This window comes from Mchenga conophoros, linkage group LG14, assembly GCF_057382185.1.
Source record: "Mchenga conophoros isolate Kocher_MC1m ecotype Shallow Benthic linkage group LG14, M_conophoros_male_GT1.1, whole genome shotgun sequence".
NCBI lineage: Eukaryota > Metazoa > Chordata > Actinopteri > Cichliformes > Cichlidae > Mchenga > Mchenga conophoros.
Genome location: NC_140539.1, coordinates 10,666,917 through 10,692,946, shown reverse-complemented (window position 1 = coordinate 10,692,946; position 26,030 = coordinate 10,666,917). Strand labels below are relative to the sequence as shown.

General features: G+C 40.0%; 1 protein-coding gene across 2 annotated transcripts in view; it reads left to right on the top strand.

The window, feature by feature from the left end:
* The window catches only part of lsamp (limbic system associated membrane protein), a 464,480-nt gene that overhangs the window by 234,300 nt on the left and 204,150 nt on the right, over positions 1-26,030 (top strand). The window contains exon 2 of one of the 2 annotated variants that reach the window (XM_085245205.1): positions 13,016-13,094. In XM_085245205.1, the coding sequence (XP_085101331.1) occupies positions 13,016-13,094 (79 nt within the window). Of the gene's footprint in view, positions 1-12,667; positions 13,095-26,030 lie in introns of those variants that run through there. The other variant, XM_085245204.1, reaches the window with a different exon arrangement.

The following is a 26,030-nucleotide window of genomic DNA, read 5'->3' as shown; positions in this document are numbered from 1 at the left end:
ACGGCTTCTGGGTAAATCCTAATGAGAGGGGGGTTTGGGGGGGATTTTTGTTTGTTTTTTTGCTATTTTACATACTTACCCATGGATCAAACCCTTCTCAGCAGCACAGACTCTCAGCCCGTCCAGCTACCAATCGCATGCAATTTACCAAGCCTTTTAGCTTTTAATGGTTCTTCTCTGCTCTGACAGCTTGGAGTAAAAATAACAGGACTGCAAGAACGCGCTCGCTTCTACAAGCCGTTAAAAAAAACAAAAAAAGCAGATTCCTCACATCAGATGTGTATCTCTTGGCTTTACAGCAGATGTTGTTAATTTGAAATGAATACATTTCAGGCCATAGAAATCATTATCCATCAAAGCATGAACACATCAGTAGGAGTGTGTTTGGCAGGTGTTTAACTTACTCATTAGATGTTCCTCTTAGCCTTCAGTACTTTTAAATGAAGCTCTCGGAGTCCTATCAGTTGCTCTGTCAAAAATGCGCCTCTGGTTATTGTGGGGATGATAGATGCATTAATCTTAGCGGGGGGTTCCTGGAAGAGGAAAGTCGAATGTACTGGGATCCACCCTGCAAATTAGTGCACATGAAGTTTACAAGAAATGTCTGGGGGGAAAAAAACATTGTTTACCGGAAAAGTTGCGCAATAAACTGCAAAAACACTCATGGTAAATCTGCCTACCGCCATGTTAAATTATACTCATTAAGCATAATTTCATTTTGTTTCAGATGGACGGTGAAAAAAGACCAAAGCTTTGACACGTAACAGATCAAAATGTCTATACGGGGGGTTTTTGTTCTCAAGCCTGTTTATTTAACTGTGAGTTTATTACTGATGCATAGAAAAATCAAAGCTGTTGCCTCATTAAACGAGAACCTGTGGTGCTTTTTATTGAAGCTATTTTGATGCAGCTGAAGTTTAATTTAATCATTTGATCAAATCAAGTTATGATTCTAAATCCAACACGCTGTCATCCTCTCCAGGGTGTAGCCCACCTTTTCCAGCCCTGTGTCTTTAAACTGGATAAACCATAAACATTGGACGGATGGATTCTGAACCTTTGTTCATAAGTCACTTTTATTTTTCACAATTATTTTTCTATAGATGCTAAGTTTTCAACAAATTCATGGACACTAACATTTTACAAGTCAGTGTCTTATCATTCAGATAAGACACTGACAGCCAATAGAGAGAACTTTTGAATTGTTTTGTCATTTCTAAGTAATTTCTAAGTATGGATATATACTTTAACCTTTCCACTACATGCCCGACCTTCACTGTGGATGAACTGAAAAAGTGTTTTGCACAATATACAGTGGGGCAAAAAAGTATTTAGTCAGCCACCGATTCTGCAAGTTCCCCCACCTAAAATGATGACAGAGGTCAGTAATTTGCACCAGAGGTACACTTCAACTGTGAGAGACAGGATGTGAAAAAAAATCCATGAATCCACATGGTAGGATTTGTAAAGAATTTATTCGTAAATCAGGGTGGAAAATAAGTATTTGGTCAATAACAAAAATACAACTCAATACTTTGTAACATAACCTTTGTTGGCAATAACAGAGGTCAAACGTTTACTATAGGTCTTTACCAGGTTTGCACACACAGTAGCTGGTATTTTGGCCCATTCCTCCATGCAGACTTTCAACTCCCGCCACAGATTTTCTATGGGGTTGAGGTCTGGAGACTGGCTAGGCCACTCCAGGACTTTCAAATGCTTCTTACGGAGCCACTCCTTTGTTGCCCGGGCGGTGTGTTTTGGATCATTGTCATGTTGGAAGACCCAGCCTCGTTTCATCTTCAAAGTTCTCACTGATGGAAGGAGGTTTTGGCTCAAAATCTCACGATACATGGCTCCATTCATTCTGTCCTTAACACGGATCAGTCGTCCTGTCCCCTTGGCAGAAAAACAGCTCCATAGCATGATGTTTCCACCCCCATGCTTCACAGTAGGTATGGTGTTCTTGGGATGCAACTCAGTATTCTTCGTCCTCCAAACACGACGAGTTGAGTTTATACCAAAAAGTTCTACTTTGGTTTCATCTGACCACATGACATTCTCCCAATCCTCTGCTGTATCATCCATGTGCTCTGTGGCAAACTTCAGACGGGCCTGGACATGCACTGGCTTCAGCAGCGGAACACGTCTGGCACTGCGGGATTTGATTCCCTGCCGTTGTAGTGTGTTACTGATGGTGACCTTTGTTACTTTGGTCCCAGCTCTCTGCAGGTCATTCACCAGGTCCCCCCGTGTGGTTCTGGGATCTTTGCTCACTGTTCTCATGATCATTTTGACCCCACGGGATGAGATCTTGCGTGGAGCCCCAGATCGAGGGAGATTATCAGTGGTCTTGTATGTCTTCCATTTTCTGATGATTGCTCCCACAGTTGATTTTTTCACACCAAGCTGCTTGCCTATTGTAGATTCACTCTTCCCAGTCTGGTGCAGGTCTACAATACTTTTCCTGGTGTCCTTCGAAAGCTCTTTGGTCTTGGCCATGGCGGAGTTTGGAGTCTGACTGTTTGAGGCTGTGGACAGGTGTCTTTTATACAGATGATGAGTTCAAACAGGTGCCATTCATACAGGTAACGAGTGGGGGACAGAAAAGCTTCTTACAGAAGACGTTACAGGTCTGTGAGAGCCAGAGATTTTCCTTGTTTGAGGTGACCAAATACTTATTTTCCACCCTAATTTACGATTAAATTCTTTACAAATCCTACCATGTGAATTCATGGATTTTTTTTTCACATTCTGTCTCTCACAGTTGAAGTGTACCTCTGGTGCAAATTACTGACCTCTGTCATCATTTTAAGTGGCTGAACGTGCACAATCGGTGGCTGACTAAATACTTTTTTGCCCCACTGTATCTGTGTGGCTACCACCAGGTCTTTGTTTTAGTTTGTTAAGTAATGTTTTATTAAAATGAATGTAGACAAACTTACAGGCTTGTCAAACAAAGAGTTACCTCTGTGGAATATGGACCGATATCTCTGTCCTGTATTAATTCTTTGGAAACACTGAACAATGAAATGAATTATATTTTTTTAAAAACGAAAAAGGTTTTGGTTTAACGGATGGAACTTCAATATCACGAAAACTTAATAAGTCAAACTAGCTTTCTGTCATGATGTCTGGCATTTCCCTACAGTTTAAAAAATTCAATTAAAAACAACTTTATCTAAATGTGGCAATTTAACACCAGTGAATTTAATTCGTGTAGATAGTGCTGAAAGACAATTGGTGTGTGGAACAGTGCAAACTTAGAAAGTCACAATTAGTCAGCCATCTTTTTTTTAAATGCTTCCCATAACTGAGAGGATGAAATGTATAAAGAAACAACATCACGAGAGAAGCGTAGTTGCAGGATGGTTCCACACTCATAGAGTTGCTTTGTGTTTGCAAGGACAAGCCTATTCGATCCATCAAAGTGGACATCCTCGCAGGTCTGCTAAGAATTCATCTTGTTACCCGGTAGGCTTTCACCTTGAACATTACATCTGCAGCTAAACCAATCCTCTCCAGCAAGGTCTCTCTGTGTGCCTGAACTCGCTAATAGAAATAATAGTGAGAGAAGGGATGACCCTCAGGGGCCAACTCAGACCAATTCTTTTGCAAGAAGATTGAAGAGATGCTGTGTGTATGCGCATGTGTGCACGTCTATGTGTGTGTGTGTGTGTGTGTGAGATCACCTCCAGTAGATGAGATGGATAATGTACTGAAAGCTGAGGTCAAACTTGATGCACAGATGTGGAATTGGAAGAGAGGAGGGATGACACAAAAATAGTCTGAGATAGTTGCTGAAACAAACCACGGGGTATATTTCAAGAATTCTAATAATGCAAATGTGCTTTGGTTCACATCCACTGCATGTTTATGTAGGACTCAGCCTTAACTTTGAATTTTTTAACCTGAGATTTGATTGTTTGATCATGTCAGAAGCGATTGCTCAGTGCGAATGAGCCAGAAACAATGCAAGCAGCACCATGCTGCATAATATAACTCGGAACAATAGTGCTGGTTGGGAATATGTGCACTTTATACTTTTGGTTCAGGTCATATTTGCACTCAGTTCACTTTTTTTTTGCACAAAAAGCCTGCATGACAAAAAAATTATAATCCACAGGAGGAAAATTACATTGTTATAGAAAAAATATCTGTGGTTTTAGCTACTTTTCTGTTTGTGAGGCACCATGAAGTGTGTGAAGTGTACCTTGGGAGTATAACAGCATTTGGCAAAGCACATATTGCTGAGAAGTCTGAAGCGAAAAGGAAAACCTAATAAATAACTGAAATACATTTTTGATTGTGATATAATGCAAAGAAAATACACTCACTCAAAAAAAACCCTGAAATTCAACAGCATTCAAGCAGAAGGAGAATATCCAAAACTCCGTTATGAAAAAGTTATAGATGCCATTAAAGTTGAATAAAAACAGAGGGCGGCGGTTTCCTATATTTAATGGAATATAGAAACACAGCAACATACTGAACTTTAAAGGGGAAGACTTTTAATGCTTTTTAATGTTTTGTTATATGTGTAATAAATGCAAATTTTAGTTTTTATTGCTAACAGTTAATTTGGCATCACATCATCCTTTATAATCGCTCTCATACTGTTTGGTATGCATGGTAAAGTTTTAGCTTGCACTCTCCAAATTTTTATTGATATTACATTGTAAAAATAAAATTATACGCTGAAACTGGTTACTCTTCAATTCACACGTTCATATCATAGGAAACTCCTAGGTGATGCGCCAGTGTAATGTCTGCAAACTTTATCAAAGAAAACGCCCTTCATTAGCTAGCCATCCACTTTTAATTCCCATAGAAAACAGCATTACAGCTGCTGCTGCTCAACATCTGCTCACTCGCATAACAACACACATGCCAGATGAATCTTTGTCAAGGTTACATTTTTGGCTTTTAACCAGGCTTTTGGGATATGTTCTGATGCGTGATGTGTTCTTTGAAGTGTGTTTTGTGTTATGTAAAGAGGTTCTGGCAATCTTTGCAAGCAGGCGCTATGCCATTGTAGGCAGGTACCTTTTGGTAATGCAAAACTCAGATGGTAATCTTGCCAAAGCAGGCGTTACATACACAGTATAACCTTATGTTGCTGAATAAAGGTTCAGTCACTATTTTATTAGATATTGTACGGGAAAGTGGGTGCTTTTAGTATATTTAACAGTTGTGTTAAATGAATGCAAAAAATATATGCTAAAGTCTTTGAAGTGTAATTTTCCAACTTAGACCTCCTTTTTTTAGCATGTCCACAATACAGCAAGCTTTTTGGCAAAGTTTTGCCTTATTTTGTATTTCTGCTGACACAGAGATACAGGGATGGAGAGCAAGAGGCTTCAGGCCAGGGTGCGTTGTGCTGCATTTGTGTGTCAGAGTGTGTGTGAGATACAGCATATTGCTGAGTATGTTTCTGGGTATTGCTTTTCCAGCATATCATGCATTTTGTTGCCAAGAGTCTGGTTTTGATCGGAATGCCAGGGTGAATTATGCATACACTCTTTCTTATGAAGAGAAGAAACTTGTTTTGTTTTTATCAGGAATCTTAGTCGTTGTGTCCCTTACACACACCTGGAGTACATTTCTGCTGGGGAGCATGTGTTCCCAGTGCAGCCTAGTCTAGACTGACACAGAGTGCATTTTGCTTAAGAAACAACAAAAAAAGAGAGATTGGAGGGGAGACTTTGGCTCACAATGGAGCCGACTGTCATTTGTTTTCACACAGAGGTTAGATAGTGCACAATGAAGGTGGGTGAAGAATCAGAATCCCATTATAGATCCTGCTCTCTTGTTAAAAGCGGTGGGGTGTTTGGGCTTCATAAGCCAGTATTGATTGGGGGACTAAAGATGGAGAATGTTTTGGAATACGATACACCCGTAAGTGGGGGTTTGTTCCACAGTAATGCACAGCATTTAAACATGAAACACCCAAAAACTCACTCAGTCAAAGAAGCTGACTGGAAAAATTGAGGTGGAGAGTCACGCTGCGGTCTCGGACATTAATGACTGAGGTGGAAAGGTTTGCTCCACTTTTCTTTTGTTGCTGTGAAGTTTCCTGTTAACCCCACTGGTGCATTTGTTGAAATCAAATCCTGCAAAATCCTGCATGTTCCCACCAACAACAGCATTAGTTTCAAGGCCAAAATTAAGCCAAACATTTGGCTTTGAATGCAGCCACGTGTGTTTATTGGCAACCCAGGGATGTTACAGCTTTTGCACAGCCTCATCGCTCATTATCCCACATCATGCACAGTTACTTGCAGGAGCAGTTGCAACTTCTTTTGGACGCTCGTGCACAATTAGAGCGTGCCAGTAACAACTTCTCCTCCAGTTTGTGTCATCCCACTGTGGCTTCCATCTGTGGGCACTATTAGCTGAGGAGACTGCTTTTTGCACTCAGTGGGATATTTGACAGTGTAACAGCAGTTTAACAGTCCTTGTGAAATGCCATATTTTTGCACAAACTGTGTCCTCCTAAGTTTTGTGACTTTTTTCCCAAGATGCACTAAACAAAAAGAGAAGGGTACAGTAGTGTTTCAGCAATACACCTTCCGAATGGTGGGCGATGTGAAATGTAGACTAAAAAAAGAATAGTCAAAGGAGCTGAGGCTGAAGTGTTCTGGCTTGTGGTTTTTAATATAGGTCATGCTTCAAAAGCACAGACTTCCCCTAATGTAACTTGACAGTGTCTTTACTCTAAACCCTTCTCTATATTGTTAACATTCCCATACTTAAAAAAGATAAGAAAAAAAAACAAAACAACTCCAAGCCTGTTACAGCACTACTCATTTTAATATCAAAGTTCTTTTCACTAGCTTGACAAAATTCCTCCAGAACCACTGAACTGTTTCACAGTTGCTTCATTTAAAAGGACAAACTGCGGGTTTTTAAATACTCACGTGGATAATGAAGAAAGGTTCTCTTACTATATTCCTGTTCCATACAAGGCACCGAAACATAGCCTCTTCTATTACCTGACACAAGGCTCTGTGAGAATGGGATGTCAGAAGAAGCAAGAGTAGTAATAGTGGTGAACCCTACATAATGTTATAGAATGGTTTTAAGAACAAGAACAAAAGGCACAACTCCACCTGTAATACAACACTTTGTTGAATCTTAACTGCTTAGGACTGAGTTTGTGTGGCAAAATGAAGCATTTAATAGTGAAGATAAATATGCAGGATGTGTTTCCTGTTGCTCAAGTGAAGCTGATGGCAAAATTCATTTTAACTCACGTATGCAATCATTACCTTTAAATTATTAGCAGTTTGAACAAGAAAAAACGATCCTAGCTTGTCCTTTCTAAAAAGTGTACAGTATTGATCTTATCTTGGTGTAATTATTTGTTTCTGTCATGACATTTTACTCCTGTGAAAGTCTAACTGTGACTTTTTGTAACTGGTGTACCCATCCATTCATTGTCTTTTGCTCAGTCGTCAGTTCAGGGTCACATGGGAGTTAGAGTCTAGCCCAACTAGCATAGGGCAAAAGGGTGGGTACACACTCACATTCACACCTACGGACAGTTTAGAATCACCAGTTAAGCTAACCTCACTACCTACACATAGAGAACATACAAACTTCCTACAGAAAGATCCAGACTAGACGGTGGATTCAAACTCAGGATGTCTAGTCTAAGTTTCGCCTTTACAATAAAAAATAAAGAACTGAGTATAACGGAGCAAACTACTCACTGACTTAAGTTCAGTTTTTTTCTTGGAAACGTTGAATCGGCTGTCATAAGAGTGACACATACAAACACAGACAAACTCAGTATTAAAAGCTGTTTCTCTGTTCTTAAATCAGAATTATACATCTACACTGTACTACATGTTTATCCCTTCTGTTTTCAGCTCTTTTGATCAAAGCTGGGTCGCTCTGACTGAATCATTATGACTCAATGAAATGGGGAGGAGTGCTTAAAGCACTTCATAATGTGCATTATGAAAATCATTCTACAGTCCCTGCCCTGTGATGCAGATCTTGTGTTAAAAAAAAAAAATACAAATGCCAGGGTGCTTACAAACATTTTCTGGGTTTCAGTGTGATTATGATTAAGTAGACCCATGATTTGTAGTTACATTAGTAACTGTTATATTTCAATAACATCACTTCCTAGAATGTTTTCTTGCTGCCACTTTTTTAAGCTGAAATACAGAGTTGAATGATAGATCATACTGTATGTTGCTTTCCCCTCAAAGAAGTTAGATCCCCTTATGCTGCCATTGTTTGATCATTTATCAGGCACAGGCTCTGCCACTTATAACAGAAAATACCAATTACTATGTATTTCCCCTCACTGTACCACGCATTAGCGCTTCCATTGTACTGAATACTTCTCTTGGGTGCCGTGTTGTAGGAGCGCAGTGTTTTAAGATGATAGAAATTGTTATATATTGATTTGCAGAAAACACAGTTTCATCCCCTGTGTCAAATTCCTATTTTAAAGAAAGCATCAGTATGGGTTCATTTGAGCAATCTGGTAAATTTTGATGCAAATTTTAGTACTTTGTGCATACATTTATTATGGAAGTAAATTTAACTAAAAAAGAAAAGAGCTAAAACAAAAAAGAAAAAGAAAATCAAAGCAAAGACGATTCAAAATCTACAAGAATATAACGCAGCCAGGTTCTTGGCTCTATGATGTTTTTGTCTTCCAGATTTGAGAGTCAGTGTGTGACAAGTTTCCCTGATATCGGGCTACTTTTTTGTTTCTTACCTGCTCACTAAAAGTGTTAACTTTAACAAAAAGATTTCTGTTCATGTCCAAAGCTTTCTGCACATTCATGAATGCCTCAACTATGTTATTGAGCCTGACTGAAAACAGACCCAGGCAACAGCACATCTAAAGTTAAAAAAAAGAATCCAAAACTGGCTTCCAGCTATATTGTTTTTCAGACATTTTTGGGAAACGATTTCCTTTTTCTTTCTCTCTCCTCCATTCCTATCAGGCTGCTTGCATACACACAGCCAGAGGAAAACATGAGAGGATGTGCAGCTTTTTTGTTGATATCAAAACACTGTATGTGCGCGTTTTTGTGTTGCAGGCTTAATTATATTTACCACAAAACATTCTGTGGTTGTATGAACTCATAATTCATATTCATATCTTTGGGAGGGAAAAAGACCTATTGTTGAAGAAAACAACTCATCTGTGTGTGAGGCATTGTTATTGTGCATAGTGTTTGTTTTTTTCTTAGTAACTCCCCTGCTTCTTTCATGCTTTTATTGGAGGGGGACAATGTATTCTAAATATTAAGACATTTCTCCTATAGAGATATAAAATAGATACAGAATTGATATAGAGATATAGGTCTCTGGGTCAGCTGTACAAATAGGGTGGCACCTAAGGCAGGAGACCTGGCAGGACACACCCTACAGGGACACAATCAAGGGAGGCCCTGCTAAGGGCCATAACAGTCCCTTAGCAGTGTTGGACCTCGACCAGATGGTTTGGTAGCCACTAACAAGCTCCTGGAATAATTCTGGCTGGATATTTGAGCATTCTCCTTGGCAGAATTGATAGCATTCACAAATCTTCAGTAGGGTTGTAGTCTTCCAAAGCTTAATGTTAGCCTGCTTTATCGATTCCAAAACCAGTTTAGATTTGTGTTTGTGATAATTTGTCCTGTTGGAACACTCAGCTGTGTCGACCACCAAGGACTCAATCTTTGTCTTGTCTGACTTTTCTCCAGAAGGCATTTGACTCTTCCATGTGGACTAACTTAAAAGAGCTGATTTTGGAGCAGTGGCTCTTTTCTTGGTACCCTCGCGGACCCTGGTGACGTAAACCTCACTTCACTGTGGACAGTGACACCAGTGTTCAAGCAGCTCCCAGTTCATTTTAGTCTTGAATGCTGGAGGATGCTGGGTTGTTGTTAAACATCCTAACCAATTTCCTCTCATCTGAAGCTGACAGTTTGGGGTTTCTTCCAGATTTTGATAAAGTGGTGACACATTTGAATAACATTCAACTTTTTCTGCACTTGTTTAGAAATGGCCCATTAATCTTCTGGATTTAACTTCCCAAAGCCCCGACTTTAACCTTATTGAAAATTTGTGGACTATGTTTAATAGCCATCTATGTGCCAGAAACCAATTAATTTGAATTAACTGTACCATTTTCTGCCAAGAAGAGTCAAATATCCAGCCAGGATTCTGCTATAAGCTTGGCTAACAAAAGTTTCTAAGGCACATTTAAATATAGTGCCAAATATTAGTGAAGGTATATGTAAATATTTGAACCTGTATGTATACTTTTGAACTTGTGTGGATTAGAGAAAACTGTATGCAGTATGTATAATGTACAAACATCCCACTCTGGAAAAAGAACAGTTGAAAGAAATCATGAAAAGCCCAAAATTATAATGACATTCATCCATGAATGGTTTATGTAAACTTCTGACCCCAGCTGTGTAGAATGTATGCCAGCATGAACTAGCAAATAAAAAGGACTTTTGCCTCTTCTGTTGTGTCCTTTTGGCTCCCAGCTGTCTGCAGACTGAGGGGATCTTATTTTATTTTGTAATGTAAACAGCAAACAATGCATCACATTGTTCTACATGTCATATTCTGGATAACGTACAATATGTTATGTACAGTTTATTTTGCGTGCACAAAAGGAGAATCCATGACCACGTCTGCTATTCAAACTCCAACACCAGCATAGCACCAACACAATAATAACTGCTGTGTTTCCCTGCATTCAGTTTGTCTCTGTGTGAGTGTCTGTGAGCCTTTAGTACAGGGAAGGCCTCCAGGCGTCAGTGGACTTCTGATAAGACCCGGTTAAAGCAGCTGTTTTGTTGGCCTCCACTCTGCCATCTCACTGCCATAAAAGCAAGAATTCAACTTATTACACATATAAAGTCTCTTGGATCACCAGCGCACTTTTGAGAATTTATAACTATAAATAAAGCAAAAAGGCATGTAGGAGTCATCCCTACATAAATCTGTATTTCACAGAGACCCTCTTCTCTCCTCTTGTGAACCCAGTAAACCTTTTAAAGTGGTCTTAATGCATATGCTCTTTCATAAAGTGAAATCACCAAGATAGCTTAAACCTCTAGAAGATGAGGAAAACTGTAACAAGCACTATTTATTAAGCACCAAGTAGGGAGCAGCTTTTCAAGCGTCCCTCGTTGTAAACAGTTTAACACTTCTCAACTAATGCACTAACATAAGCACCTCCATACATTTACTGACATAAATTACCCCAGTGGTCCTTATCAGTTTTACTCTCATGTGCTCTTCAATTTTTCTAATGCATCCAAAAAGTCTGCATTAAAAAAGGAGGGTAAAGATGCTTCGAGAGGCTGCTGTAAAACAGGCAACTGATTGTGTCTGATTGTGTTTTTAAGCTAGCTGGAGTAATTGCAATGTTAAGAACATATGTAATTATTCTACGTTCAGGTCATGACCTCAGCAAGTGCTGTGCTTGTATCAGTGTGACTAGTTTAGAGCACTACAATTAAAGAATTAAAGTGTGATTCTGAATTATTAACTGCATACCCCCAGAGGCAAAAAAAAAATAAAAAAAATGGGAGTGCACTATGTAGCGAATGACAATGATTCGCATTAGTATTAATGTATTTGCAGAATCAAATAATGCTAAATGCACTGCCTAAATTGTTACACTGCACTTCATTAAGCACATCGTCAACTGAGTATTAGATCAGGGCCTATTAAGCCAGCGTTTGATTGGCAAGTGGTGAAATTACAAGCTCATGCTGCATTCACATGTCTGCATAATTGCGAGGCGTGCACCTCACAAACTTGTGTCCTTGCTTATGCTGAAAGTGGATGTAATTACTTATCAAGCTATGGCATCACAACAGTCAATGCTAATCTTGACAAGAGGTGATTATGTCTGGTTAAGCTATTCACGGCTCCGTATCATCCTCAAAATGGTAAAAATAAGTATAATTTTTTTTTCTATTATATATAGAGAATGCTTCCAAAAATATCCTTTGGTTTAATTTCATGTCTAACATTTAATGGAACATGTTAAATGGAATTGTATAATGCAAACAACAGGCTCTCCACCTAAATCATAATTAGGTACAAAAAGTATCCACTGGAGATCTCATGGTCCACTGCAAATCTGCTAGGCATGGAAATGCTATGGGAGCTAATGGTGTAAATGAGTGGATACCTGCTGTAGATAAATGAGCTTGTTTGAAGAGTAATGGTACTGAAGTGATCCTCAGAGGGAAAGCGTCTTTCTGCATGGTTTCACCTCAAGGAAGGAAAGTTTTCTAGACCTATTTAAAACTTGAAGTTTGGGTTGTTTTTATTATATTTTTTTCTCTGTTTGTGTCCAAAACCTGTTCTGATATTCAAGACGCGTAATAGCCTTCATGGATATTCAGATACACAACTCGATTCTTTTCTTCTGTTGAATATTTTTGTTTTTGTTTATTCTCTAAAAATAAAAACAAAAATAAACTTATTCCACGGTGTTCCTCGGTCCTCGTTCGGTTGTGTCTCACCGAAAGGGACCTCAGGTGGTGCTGTTGTCCTGACAACCAATAAGGGGAGCATCGGAGTCAGACGGCTGGATAATCTGAGAGAGAGAGAGAGAGAGAGAGAGAGAGAGAGGTAGGGGGTGGTGGTGGGGGGTGATTCTCCCAGACTCTAAACAGAAGCTTGCCTCTCTCCATCGTCGCTGTGCCGTGTCTTTACGCGGAGAGCTTTGTGCGTCACTGGAGTGCAGAAGGAGGATTTTGGCCCCCCCTCCCCCTCCAAAAAAGTATTTTCGGAACCTCGTGTCACCCATTCATTCCGAACTGCTTTGGACCTAAAAACATTCCCGCGTTTACCAGAAGTGTGGACAACTACGACTGTTTCCCCCTACCCCCTTTTTCACCCTTGGATTTATAACTGCAGAAACGCGCGCGCGCTCCTGTGCTTTCAAAAATGCAAGTCGGACGCAAGTCGTGCTGGAGGCAGTTACAGGCTTCGTTTTTCAGACTGCTTTGTCTTATCCCCACAGGATTCCCCGTCCGGAGTGTGGATATGCAGAGGGCCACCGACAACATCACTATCCGACAGGGCGACACGGCGATTATAAGGTAAGACTCTGCTTCCAACTTTCCTCTGCTGCTTCCCCACACCCCCGCCTCTCTCTGGATGCTGAGCAGCAGCAGCAGGATCCTCCGAGCGAAAGATTGCAGCTTGTTTTATGCATTCATTTATTTTTGTTGTTGTCGTTTCTTTACGAACTTTTTTTCTCGTTTGTTCAGTACAGAGAAGTGACGGAAATGTTGAGCGATTGCATGTTCTCCGCTTGCGTTTCTAACTTTTGTGTCACAATCTTTGTGAGAATCTTTGTGACACAGGACGCTGCGGCGGTGGTCACACCGCTTTATGAACTTAAGATCAAGATGCTCTTGATAAAAGGCAAAGTGCGTCACCGTGACCGTGGCAATCGTGGTGGTGGGAGGGTTAACGACAAAGACTGATTACTGATTGCAGACAGGAATAACATGTTGAAAAAAACGACGTGTGACGAATCCTCCATTAGATGTTAGATTAACTGCCAGCAGTCTGCAGGGGGGCAAGAAGATGAAGTAGCAGCAGTGCAGCTGAGAGCTCGTTTGAGGGTTTTTTGCTTTTGCAGCTTTGTTTGTGGCCCCGCAAATTTAAAGATTCTCTCTTTACGCGGGTTTTTTGCTTTTTACATTTTTATTTATTTATTTATTCAGCACATATGTTAAGACATCCCATGTAATCACTTCGTAAACAATGGAAGCTGACAACTGTCTTATTGTGATACTGCTCGGCACGTCTGGGTGAACACGTGATGACAGCCATGCGTTTTTGACAGGCTATGAATGCAGAAAGAGGATTTGGATTGTTTTGTTTATTTATTTGTTTATTCATATGTTTTGTGCACAGGGCTTTTCCTCAGCAGCCCCTCTCACCCACTCTCCCCAATCCTTTAAATGTACTCCAAATCAATTAGTTCACCACATAGTGACTGTGGCAATGGCAATTTTCTTTATATTTCATGTGTTCATTACATGCAAATTCAAAATGCTTAACACATATGATAAAAAACATGACAACCTGTGTAGGTTTACAGTGCCTCTAGGCTGTGAGAGAACAAACTGCGGTTATATGCTGGACTTTTAGCACAGCCGGTCAACAAAGCCTGCAGGCATGGACACCGCTTCCCCAGCCCCATATAAGAGAAAAAAAAAATGCAAGCACACACATTTCCGCATTTCCTCACATGTGTCCTGAGCTTGCATACACTCAAAAGCTGTATGCCCAAACACACACACACACACCAAGAATAAATCCCTTTAATGGATTCCTTCTGGTGCACAGGTGCCATCCATTTAGGTATCTGCTGATCAAGTTAGTCATCTGACTCAGTTACTGTTGAACTCAGCGGGGGTCACAGCTATTTGTTTCACTTTCCACATCCAGTTGACTGCCTCGTTGCTGTAATCAGCCATTTGCCCCCACCCTAGTCACTCTCTATTCTTTAAAGGTGAGGTAACGTGGCAGGCTCTGCGCTCACCTGCCGAATTAGATTCCACTTTCTGGGAAAACTGTATCCCCAGTCCACTATTTCACCTTTATATCTGCCAAACGATGTTTGAATAATCTGTGGTAATCACTCAGTGAGTGTCATAATTAATTTGATGTTTGCAATGCATCTTGTTGGGACTGATGATCAGTCTTATTTATCGTAAGGTAGACAGCGATAAGCTCTGGCTCAGAGCCCCGTGGCTCTGCTGAAAAACACAACCATTTTTCACACCCAGTTTCCACCTGACAAATAGGATCGAGAGGGGGTTTGGTGGGAGGTAGTTGCAGGACCACTAAGGCTAAAACGTACAAAGTTTGAGCAGGCGTGGGAGGCCGTTGGCTAGTAATTTGTCGTGTTACACAGTGTTGCTGATTCCGTAAGGGGGGGGTTGTGAAGGCTGAGGGGTTATTGTTGACCCGGGGGCGTAATAAGGCCTGCGCTCCTTTAGCTGAGCCTGTGGCTGCAGTCGTGACACGAGAGGAGCGATGCAGGAGTAGAGAAACAGTATGTGGCCAAACAGCCGCTGTGACACAGCACACAGCAGCAGGGCCTCGCTACTGAAATGAGAAAGGAAATTTATTTTTACCAGGGGCAGAAGTGTGTCATGCTGAGTAAATAAGCAAACTAAACTCTTTCTCCTCATGCGCAAAACTTTCAGATTTGTAGCACCGTTGTGAGTCACAGTGAAACACTGCATCACGAGTGTTTATTTAAGCTCCGCGAGGCTGCAGATTCATCGATGTCATGAGAATAATATAAAGGATTGCATCAGCTCTCTGCTCTATATTTTTATCAATACCACAGTCATAAAGCAACAATCTGCACTGGAAATCACAGTGGACACTCAGTCGAGTTATAGCTGACTGATTTATTATTACAAGATTTGAATAGTAAGTTATATGTAGCTAGGCTAGGGTTAGGATTAGATAACCCTAAGCCTACCGACCAACTGATACTTGATGTGACAAGCGCATATACTCTAACCTGAGCCTGACACAGTGCTTTGCTCACAGAATCTCATTCATTCTGGATCAAAAGTGAATGTAGGCTAGATATTGACACATATCTCTAACAACCTGTGTTGTACAGAACAGCAGAGAATCTACATTGATTTTTACTTGCATGGCTTCTATATCACAAGGCAGAAATTTTAGCAGTCTGTTTTCCAGCACTATATAAAAAGAATAATCTACACTCTTAACCACATTTAAGTCTATATCTGAAGAATATCAATGGCTCAGATAAATATGTTTACACCATCGGTTGTAGTGTGAAGTAAATCAGAATCATCTGATGTTCAGTAGACTTAAAATCTGTTAATTCAAACTATGTGAATACTGAGGTTTTGTAACATAGTTTCTTTGGTTATCTCAGAAGCAAGAAAATTCCATCCTAAGTTTGCTGCTATCTTAATGATCTTGTGCCGCTGTGTGCTGTTCAAAGATCTGTCCCTAAGCTGTCTTCTTGCTCTAAAGGAGGTCTTTTTATTTAAATCTGCAACTGCTTGAAGTGACATTTGCCTCTGGAAAACACGAACACAAGTCCTAGCATATTAAATCCAAGCCTGTATCCCAGCAGTGATGTTGCAAACCTATAAGATTTAGGTCGCTGAAAAGCACCCCATATTTCAGCGCTTGCTTCCATGGTGACTTAGCCTTAGCCTGTTTTTACAAGGATGATGCCAACAAGTGAAATCAAACTGTTCTCATCCTTAGCAAAGCACAAGAAATAAATCTGAGGAGAGGAAAAAGATAAGTTTCACCACATTTCTTGAAGCAGTTTCTCTGTGTCACAACAGTTTACTTTTTAATTTATTTTTTTGTCCTTCTCTATGCAGCGGCCTTAAGGAAGAGGTTTCAGTCTCAGGCGAAGCCTTTATAATTGACAATTGCTTATTAAACCACTGATAGTGCAGTGCCTGTGATTGCGCTCCTCTGGGTCAGAAATCTGCATGTTAAGTCAAGTCAAGTCAAGTCAAGTCAACTTTATTTGTCAATTCTGCCACATGTACAGGACATACACAGAATAGAAATTGCGTTACTCTCAAACCCTAGTGATTAGAAAAATGCAAATAAAATAATTAAAAAGTAAAAATTTAAATAAATACAATACAATTTTACGTATAACAAAAAAAAGCTATGCAATATACAATATACAATATTCAAGTAAGAAGGCATAGTGGTGCAAAATAGGCAAATAGTGCAAATGGAGATTTAGTAGTGTACGGTAAGAGATAGTGTAACAGCAAAGTCTTATGAGGTAATGGCAGTCCAATGCTCCACAAAGTGACTGGAGCAGGCCAGTGAGTGCGTCAGAGAGTGAGTGTGTGTGTGTGTGTGACAGAGTTCAGTGAGACCGTGGTGGAGAAGAGGGGAGAGGGGGGCAGAATCGGGAGGGAGTTTAGCTTCCTGACAGCCTGATGGATGAAGCTGTCCTTCAGTCTGCTGGTCCTGGCCTGGAGACTCCGCAGTCTCCTCCCTGAGCATATGCATATGCATATGCATCAAAATAAACTATTTCCAGCAGTGCAATATGAGTTCTAAGCATCCCAGAAACGACACAGAAAGTCATAAAGTCAGACATAACTGTTAACAACTCATTGTGCTTCCTTGTTACTTCCAGGGACGATGGTTCTGTATTTGTGCTTTCGCCTCAAAGGATCTTCTTTTCCAGAAATTTTCCTTTAATTTTAGTCAGAGTTGGTCAAATCGGGCTGTGACACAACTACAACATGATGTTAGTCTAACAGATTCACAGTTCTGAAAAATAGTGAATGCAGGTTTTTTTTTTTTTAATTTCAATTTCTATTTAATATTATTAATTTTTTTTTTAATTTGCATGATTAAAACTTCCACTTTTAGCCAAATTGACTGCATAATGTTTATTTCGTTTGATATATATTTAAATATGCAGCTCTCCTCTCTGTATACAGTGGTGTTAACCCTTTAAGACCTACCATAGAACCAAGTCCACCAGAGCTTATATTATATTTTTACATGCTGTAGTGCCATTTTTGGGAGTATTTCAAGTTGCTATACATCAATACAACCATTATAGCCCAAATTATAATAATATGTCTGCATTAAGTGCATAGTAATTACATAAATTGCAAAAAAGTGCAATAAACTACAAAAAAAATAAAAATCGTTTTTGGTTTTTTAACATATATTTCTAATTAGAAAAATTTAAGGGGCTTATCCCTCAAAACTGTAAATGCAAAAAAGTTGCACAAAATAGTTTCCCACCACAGGAAATTTATTTTGAGTGTCTTCATAGTTTTATTTTTGAAATACACCATTTTTTATATACTGCAGGAAAAACGAAAATAAATATTATACTGCAAATTTGCAAAAAAGCAGCATATGCATCAAAATAAACTATTTCCAGCAGTGCAATATGAGTTCTAAGCATCCCAGAAACGACACAGAAAGTCATAAAGTCAGACATAACTTTTAAAAACATAAGTATAGGCTTATGAGGCCCTGATGGTAAAAAAAACTACATTTCGCGCTGACGTCTATTCCAACGTAGGAAGTGTTACAAACAGCTGATCGGATCGGCAAAGCGTGTTTCTGGGATATTATGTTTTTGTTGCTGCAAGTGCTTTTTATGCAGTTTTTGAAAAGCTATATGTGGAAGGAAACTGTGACCTAGGACAAGCTGATGGCATAAGATGTAAGTACAACTCCTCCGGTTTCATATGCAAAAAAAAATTATTGCGCTAGCTTATGTGGTTGCAGTTCTACAGGGATTTAAAAATAGTTGCACAAAATGGAGCGTGTCCACTCTGACCGGTTTTAAAGGGTTAAAAAAGTGTCCCTGATTTCCTATTTTTTATATCTCATGTAGGTTTGGAATTTTTCCCCTTAATATTAATCACCTTCATTTAGAAACTGCATTTTGTGTTTCCTTGTGTGATCTTTGGCTAATATTTAAATTGCCTTGATGATCTGAAACATTTAAGTGTGACAAACATACAAAAACACCACTGTATCTATGTGTGTGTGTGTGTTTTTGTCACGTGTGGTCCCGGGACAGTTCTGGGCAGTATCTTAACTCTTCCTATGACTACACTTCTCGACAGAGACCTCCGATGTTATGCCTGGAATCTGATGGCGCTACTCTTCCAGTTTTGGAGTTCCAGCTCTTCGTGCTCATATTACCACTGGGAGCAGTTAGAACTTTACCTTCCATGTCTACTCCAGTTGCTCCTTCAGCCCCTGATATATCTCTGTTTTTGTCTTCCTGATGTTTCAGTCTGCTGGGATTGCTACACCCAACACAACTGCAGTCTTCTGTTTCTTTTCCACCTCCTCTATGTCTTGCATGTTGGCTAGGAGCTGCTCATCTGTCTGGAACTCAGAGTCCCACGAGACCTTAGCCCTGTTGTTCTCAACCACCTATCGGGACTTGGGGACTTATAGTCAGTATTTGGTACAGATGTTCTTGTACACCTTCCTGGACACTTAGTTGTGTCACTCTATTTAAAATGCAGCTTGGATCCTACATCCTAGACCTTTGCATAGTCTGTAACCTGTGTCCGCTTGGTTGTGGTAGACTCCAGCCTCTATGGATCTGGTGCTTAGGACCTGGTCTTGTGTAGTTCATGATCAACAGAGCCTGTGTGCTATGCTTTAGGCTGGCCTTTTCTGGCTGCTGATAGTATTTCTTGATGTGTTCCACTTGCTCTGTCTATTGATAGCAGGGATTTGGTTGTCCACGATAGTTCCTCCTCCTGTTCCTCTTCACCTGTTCGTCTTCAGCTGCCTGAGGCATTCATGGAGCAGCTCATCTTGGGTGCAGTCTTCCTGATGTCTTCGTGAATGCTCTGTTATATCTTCGGCTGTGGCTCTGACAGTCTGGTTCTTGCCCTTTCTCTTTCTCGTGCTCATAGAGCCTCAAGAGTTTTCAGGAGTTGTGAGGAGTTTTTATGTCATTACATTAGTGGCATCTATCTCCTCCTGTGGTCAGCTTATTATTCCAGTTGGGTATCTGTAGGGATTATGTATTGATGGCTTTGATTTCATTCCTAGCATTCAGCTAGTTTCTTAGCACCTGACAAACCTTGTTGAGATATTTGACTATGTCTGATCTTTGTGCATCTTTATCATGGTTCCTATTGTCCTGTGGGACACCCAGGTACCTGTGGCTGTCCTATATATCTGCTCTTCAGCTATTCTGGCAACTTCACACCTTCAGTTTGGACAGTGGTTCCCAAACTTTTTTTGGTAGGCCCCCCTTTTTTTAACAAGAAATATGGTTTGGAACGATATTTGGCAACGCCTCATCCTCTGCTTTGCGTTTGTGTGGGAGCCCCATCAAAAACCTGTCCATTATGCTAGCAGAGTCCAAGCATTTATAAGGTTGGGGAAACCTGCAGTCAGCTGAGACTGAAGAAGTCACTTGGATGAGTGACGAAACGTTTCTCCCATTGAAAACGCTATGTCCAGATGCACAGAATCAACTTTTGGGAGTGTCCAAGCATTCTTTTTTTTACCATTTTAGGTCTGCCTGGCCTGAGAGTCCTGGTGTCCAGTGTACCGCTTTAATAACCAGGAGTGGGTGCTTTGTCCCTCTGGTGTTATTTGTTATTTCCAGTTGTGTTCTGATCTGTCCTTGTGATGTGCCTACTTCCATGTCATGGAGAGACAGGTAATTGGCCGGTAGAAAGAGAGAGAGTCGGGTACATTAGAGCTGTCAGAGCTGCATTAAATTAATTTTCAAGCATGGACTGGTGGTGAAAGCTGATGCTACAGTGATGACTATTTAATGGTCTCATGCATAGCATCAAGTTCCACCACAGCTCCACAAAACTGACCTATCATCAAAATTTCTGTCACAGTAATTTACAATGAAGATGCAACGTCAAAACTTTGACAAATGCTTTCATAAGCTGAAATTTATATAGCGCAGTATGTAGTCTAGACAGTGGTGGGAGGAAAATTGAGCAAAAACAGATCAATTTCTGGATTTCCTGACAGAGGGGCAGCAATGGAACATCATTTGGGATATCCAGTCCCCAGGGGGCTTTACTTTTCTCTCTGCAGCTCATTAGATTGGTGAGCTGCTTTCTTTCTCTCTCTCTCTCTCTCTCATTCTCACTCTCTCTTGCGCTCTCTCACTCTTTAGAGTTTAGAACCTCCCTAGGCATCTCTCTCAGTCCCTCTTTGCTCTTCACCACCCACCCGTTGTCCTTTTCTCCTCTCCCTGCCAACATTAAATTGTCCAGCTGTGTAGTCTTAACCTGATTCACAAAGGGAACATGAAGTCAGATGAGATGAAACTCATAGATGAGTTTCTTCACAAGGATCTTAAAGGAAAGCCCTGGAAAGGGTACGGCTGGTAACTAAAGAGCTCTGACCAAGGAAGAGTCACAAACAGAGAGGGAAAAAGGAGTACGATGAGTAGAATTAGTATAGGAAGGAGGGAGAGGGGAAGGATGCAGTATTAGTACAATCAGCACAATAATCCCTTCTGTTCCAGCCTGGGCTGGGGTAGGATTTTCAAATCAATTTCATTTTCACTCATCACGCTACAGTGGGACAGCTGACCGGCTGCCAGTTGGGTCATTATCGTCTTTGGCCTGGGACTGTGCAGAGGTGAGAGAAAAAGAAACGGGGTTTTGGTTGATGTTTTTGCCAACTGTGTAAAGTTTCACGAAGCCCTTTGGAACAGCTCCGAAGCGTCACAAGTTCCAGATGCTTTCATCTTGGTCAGAAGGATCTGAACGATGGCCTGCAGAGACGGTGCGAAGTCTTTTGGCATGGCAGATGAACAGAGTGTTTACGCTGTCATCTCGAGCTCACAGTCCAGTCCAGTTCAGTGTGCTGTCTGAGCCACTGTCAGAAATCCCCAACCAGATGGTTGTAGTTGGATTTTGCTGCTTCATCCTCAGAAAACATACCAGGACATGCTGAGCTCCTTATTATGTGGTTGCAACATGTTTTGTGAATATCTCAACCAGGGAATTCAGATTCTTTTTTGGGGGGTGTTGGGTGGTGGGGCAGCTGAATACTACAGCAGTGCTTCTCTCTAAAAGCAATTCCACTCCATTCCCATCTTCACATAGACTATTGTTGGACAGGCCAGGCTGTCTCTAAGTGCATATTTAAACTACTCAGCAATTTCTCACTGCCTCTGGCTGCCTATGGGTGAAAGCGGTGGAAGTGGAGTGGAAGAGTATTGTTATTACACTCTGAGAACCTCAAAATGTCATAGTGCTACATAGCTGCAGTAGATGTACTATTAAAAGACAGAACTGACTCAAAGGGTATGTTTGAAGTAATTACCAGTCGTCCATATGGTATGTGGTATATAGCAGTACCATGCATGTGTCTTTCCCACTTTACTGGATGATTGTATCTAAAGTTCACCCAGGCTTTGTCACTGTAATGAAACTTTCATCTCTGAGTGGTTTGTTAGCCATCTTGATTAATGACCAAATCGGTGCATCTCTTTTAAAAGCAAACACATTTTTTTTCCTTCTTACAATTTCATGCAAGTCAGCGTTTTTGACAAAAATATGAAAGAACAAAGCAGGACTTTGGATTCACATTTAAAAACTTTGCAAGTAATCTTGACATGAAGTAGACAAATGAATAAAGTGCATGAGCTGCGCTTAGCTGAACCATGGAAGCAGGTTAAATACATTTAAAGCTTTCCATCAGTCAGAGTGAATTAAAGCTGAAACATGTGGGTTTGAGCTGTCTCTGCAGCTGTAAATCCACATGGCTTTAAAGCAGATTAGAGGCATGCGGTAAGTATAGTCCTGGATGAGCGCACTCATTGTTTACTTCCAAATTTTTCCAAATCAGCAAAAAGCTGACTCATTGACAGATACTTTGTGCAAGTGGCCTATATGTCGTCAGCAGTAAGCGGAATGTCTATTGCTCATTTATTCACAGAGCATGCAAGCCTTTTCATTATGCTGAACCTAGTGTGTCTGCTTTGATAACGGGTACGAAAAAATAGTTTTCTTCTTCTTCCTTTTAACTGCAGGTATCACATTAGCCAGTGTTGCAAGATGTGTGTTTGTTGTGAGAAAACTAGCTCCCATGTTTGATGATGATTTCAATATGTTTTTAGTTCCAGTTTCAGCTCTCATCATTGTGCATGTTTTGTCCCTAATTAAACATTATGTGTCTCTTTAGGCCTCGGAGTGCAGTGGTTTGGGGTGGGTGATTTAATTGGCACTTTAGGCAGGTTAATTGAATATTATTTTTAATTAGGCTAGAATTAAATTGAGCTGTTCATGCTTTTTGTGACTCATAACTTGGACCTTCGTGTGCAATTATATGGATTTATAACTACTTAACTTATAGCTACTTGGTTTCCAGTTAATTAAAAAGCTAATACTCCAAGCATCTTTCAAGCCTGCCCGGTCCTTATGTGTATAGAGTTTTCTGGGACTAATGAGTTATTTTGCTTACACTGTTCTTTATTTGTATTTGTCTTGAGTCAGTAGCAAACCTATTCAATGGTTTGGTATTTTCATTTATTATTTTACTTTAAAAAACAGAACATTATTTTAGAGAGCAGTTATGTCATTTCTAGTTTAACCTTGTAGGTAAGTTTATCTCGCTCTTACAATTTCTTTTCAGACTGCAGTGATACAGAAGTGTGTGTAGTTGGCCTAATATCACAGCAACTTGGTAGTAACGGAGCTGGGACATGGTTAAGTTAAAAGTGAGGTACGTTCAAAGCTTTTGGAACTGGAGAAAAAGAAGGAAGTGTCCTTGCTTCCACAAGCTGAAGGATAATCTAAAAAAGGTTGCAGTTTTTACCCAGAATAAAAGCTGAAGCACTCCCACAAGAGGTACGGAAGATGCCTAGTCTGTAAATCTGTGCTTGACACTATTTTTAAAATAACTACAAGTAATCAGTGGCAACAATTCTGAATTATTTTGATTTGGTTGGAAGGACTTTATGAAATGTTACAGCTGTTTTACATGTGAGACGAATGTGAAATGTGAAATTTGAAAAATACAACCGCAAAACACTTTTTGTTATATTGCTTATTTTGAGTACCCACTGGCAGCATAAAGTGTGTATGGGTGGAAGAAATAAAACCCATGCATTTATTTAACTGCCCCATGCACAGCCACAGTCTTGCAGTGTGGAAGCAGATTAACTAAAATTTATACTGCAATAAACAAAAGATAAAATATGTAGAAAACCGTAGTGCTCTGCAGTATGGGAAGCTTAGATATGTGCCACTGACATTTAAAGTCAATGGAGGCCTTTCTTGGTTATTACAACAGTGGTATGCAATGATCCATAGTTACATAGCTGCACTTTGTCACTGTGACTTATACAGTATAAGTGAGCTTGTACTCGTTCCTGACAATAAAGATTTTTATTCATTATTGTGTATTTACAGTTCAGTCTCTCAAAATGTGTATAAAAATTCCTGTAATTCATTTGTGGTTAACACAATATATTTCAAAATCTGCACTTTAAGCCCAAATTTATTGTATAACCCAAACCTTTATATATTTTGGTACACAAAAACCTTTTGGTAACAAAAATTGTGTCAGAATTTCCCTTTGTGTTATGTTGTGTTAGATGGTCTTTGCTGCAGTAAACTCGATGGCTGCAAGATGCCAAATATAGGCAATGGTACTGATAATAAGTGTTGTTTAGCTAAATTAATATTAAACATACCAAGACTTGTCTAATTTTCTGTTATGAAGAAACTAGTTTTGTGTCATAATATAGCAAGATGGTCTTTGATTGATGGTTCTTTGACTTGTTGTTCATTCTGTAAGTGAATGCTGCAGTTGCAAGCCAAATGCGTATTTATTTATGGACTTCTCTAATTATATGGTATTAAAAAAGACAGAGCAGCAAATAAAGCACGCTTTGTTGTAAAAACAAACTGTTCTGGATTTAAAAGGAAAGATAAAAGTGAAAAAGCCAACGTTTTGGCTGCGACAGCCGCTCCTAAGATGGACTTACTACCGAGGAGCTTATTTATCTGTAGTTTGCAGCATTATCATACAAGTTATGCAGGAACTCTGAATTTTGATATCTCCTAAAAGGGCATTTCATGCACTCAGTATCTCCTTTCACTGCTCGAGTTGATAGGCCACGCTTTGAAGTTTCCTGTTTTTGTTTTGTTTTTTTATATTCAAGCATCAGCAAGATACTTCTGAGATAAATTTGAATTTGTATTAGAAAAGTATTCTTTGTTGTTCTGGATCAGCGTGTTAAATTATGTTTTCGGCTGTATATTCATAACCTGCACGCAACATCGCGTTGACCCCTGGGGAAACTGTGCATTTGTTTCAAAGGCATGCTCTAAATGGCCTTAATGGCAACATGTTTTGATCTGCATTATCCCACTGAGTCTTACTTTCCATTTCAAAAGAAAATGATCTGAAAAGCCACAGTGGTAAAGGTGTGGGAGATTAATTAGAGTTTCTCTCTTGAGCATTTGGCATTTGGAAATGGAAATGGGGCTGATGCCATCGCCTACTTGCTTTTACTATCCCATCTGACTTGTAGAGCATAAATGTGTCAGATGTTAAAAAAAAAAGTTTAACTGAAGCACTTTTCTACTTTATATAGCACATTGACATTCAAGCATTCACATTAACATAAAGAAAATGACAAATAAGTCAGCATTGCTTGTCTCATTTAATCCTTTCCAGTTCAGTTTAATCCTCTACCCTGTGGATCAGCATTGTTTTTGACTACAAGAACATTGCTTCTGTTTCTGTGTGTTACACAATTACCTACAATTAAATCAGGTCCCCAAGTGAACAGTTTGGATGTTGATTCTGTTAGCCCAGCTATCAGGGACCAAGCAGCCAAGAGCATACAGGCACATGTGTAATCTTCAAAAAATGGGTTGTATTATACCCCAAAAAGGACAAAATTATTACAAAACTTCTAAATGACAAAAACAAACTATTTTACCAACCACGTTGGCACATAAACTAAAGGCCAGGTTAACAAAATTCGACTCAAAAACCACTTAATAAACCATAACTCGGCAAACTTTCCTGCCCAAATGAGAGACAGCTCCAGTTATATAGCTATCGAATGCCCCATTGTATACACCAAAACCACAGAGATAATCGCTAATCATAATACAAGAAGAACCCTATTCTCCCCTGTGTGGTCATAACAGATGGTTAAGTCCATTTTATTGGCCTCTACATTTAAACCAGCTCCACCCTCAGCCTCCTCTTTCACCCAAACCAGGAAGGATTGGAGCGGCAGCCAGGTAAATGGTAAATGGCCTGTATTTATATAGCGCTTTACTAGTCCCTAAGGACCCCAAAGCGCTTTACATATCCAGTCATCCACCCATTCACACACTGGTGATGGCAAGCTACATTGTAGCCACAGCCACCCTGGGGCGCACTGACAGAGGCGAGGCTGCCGGACACTGGCGCCACCGGGCCCTCTGACCACCACCAGTAGGAAACGGGTGAAGTGTCTTGCCCAAGGACACAACGAC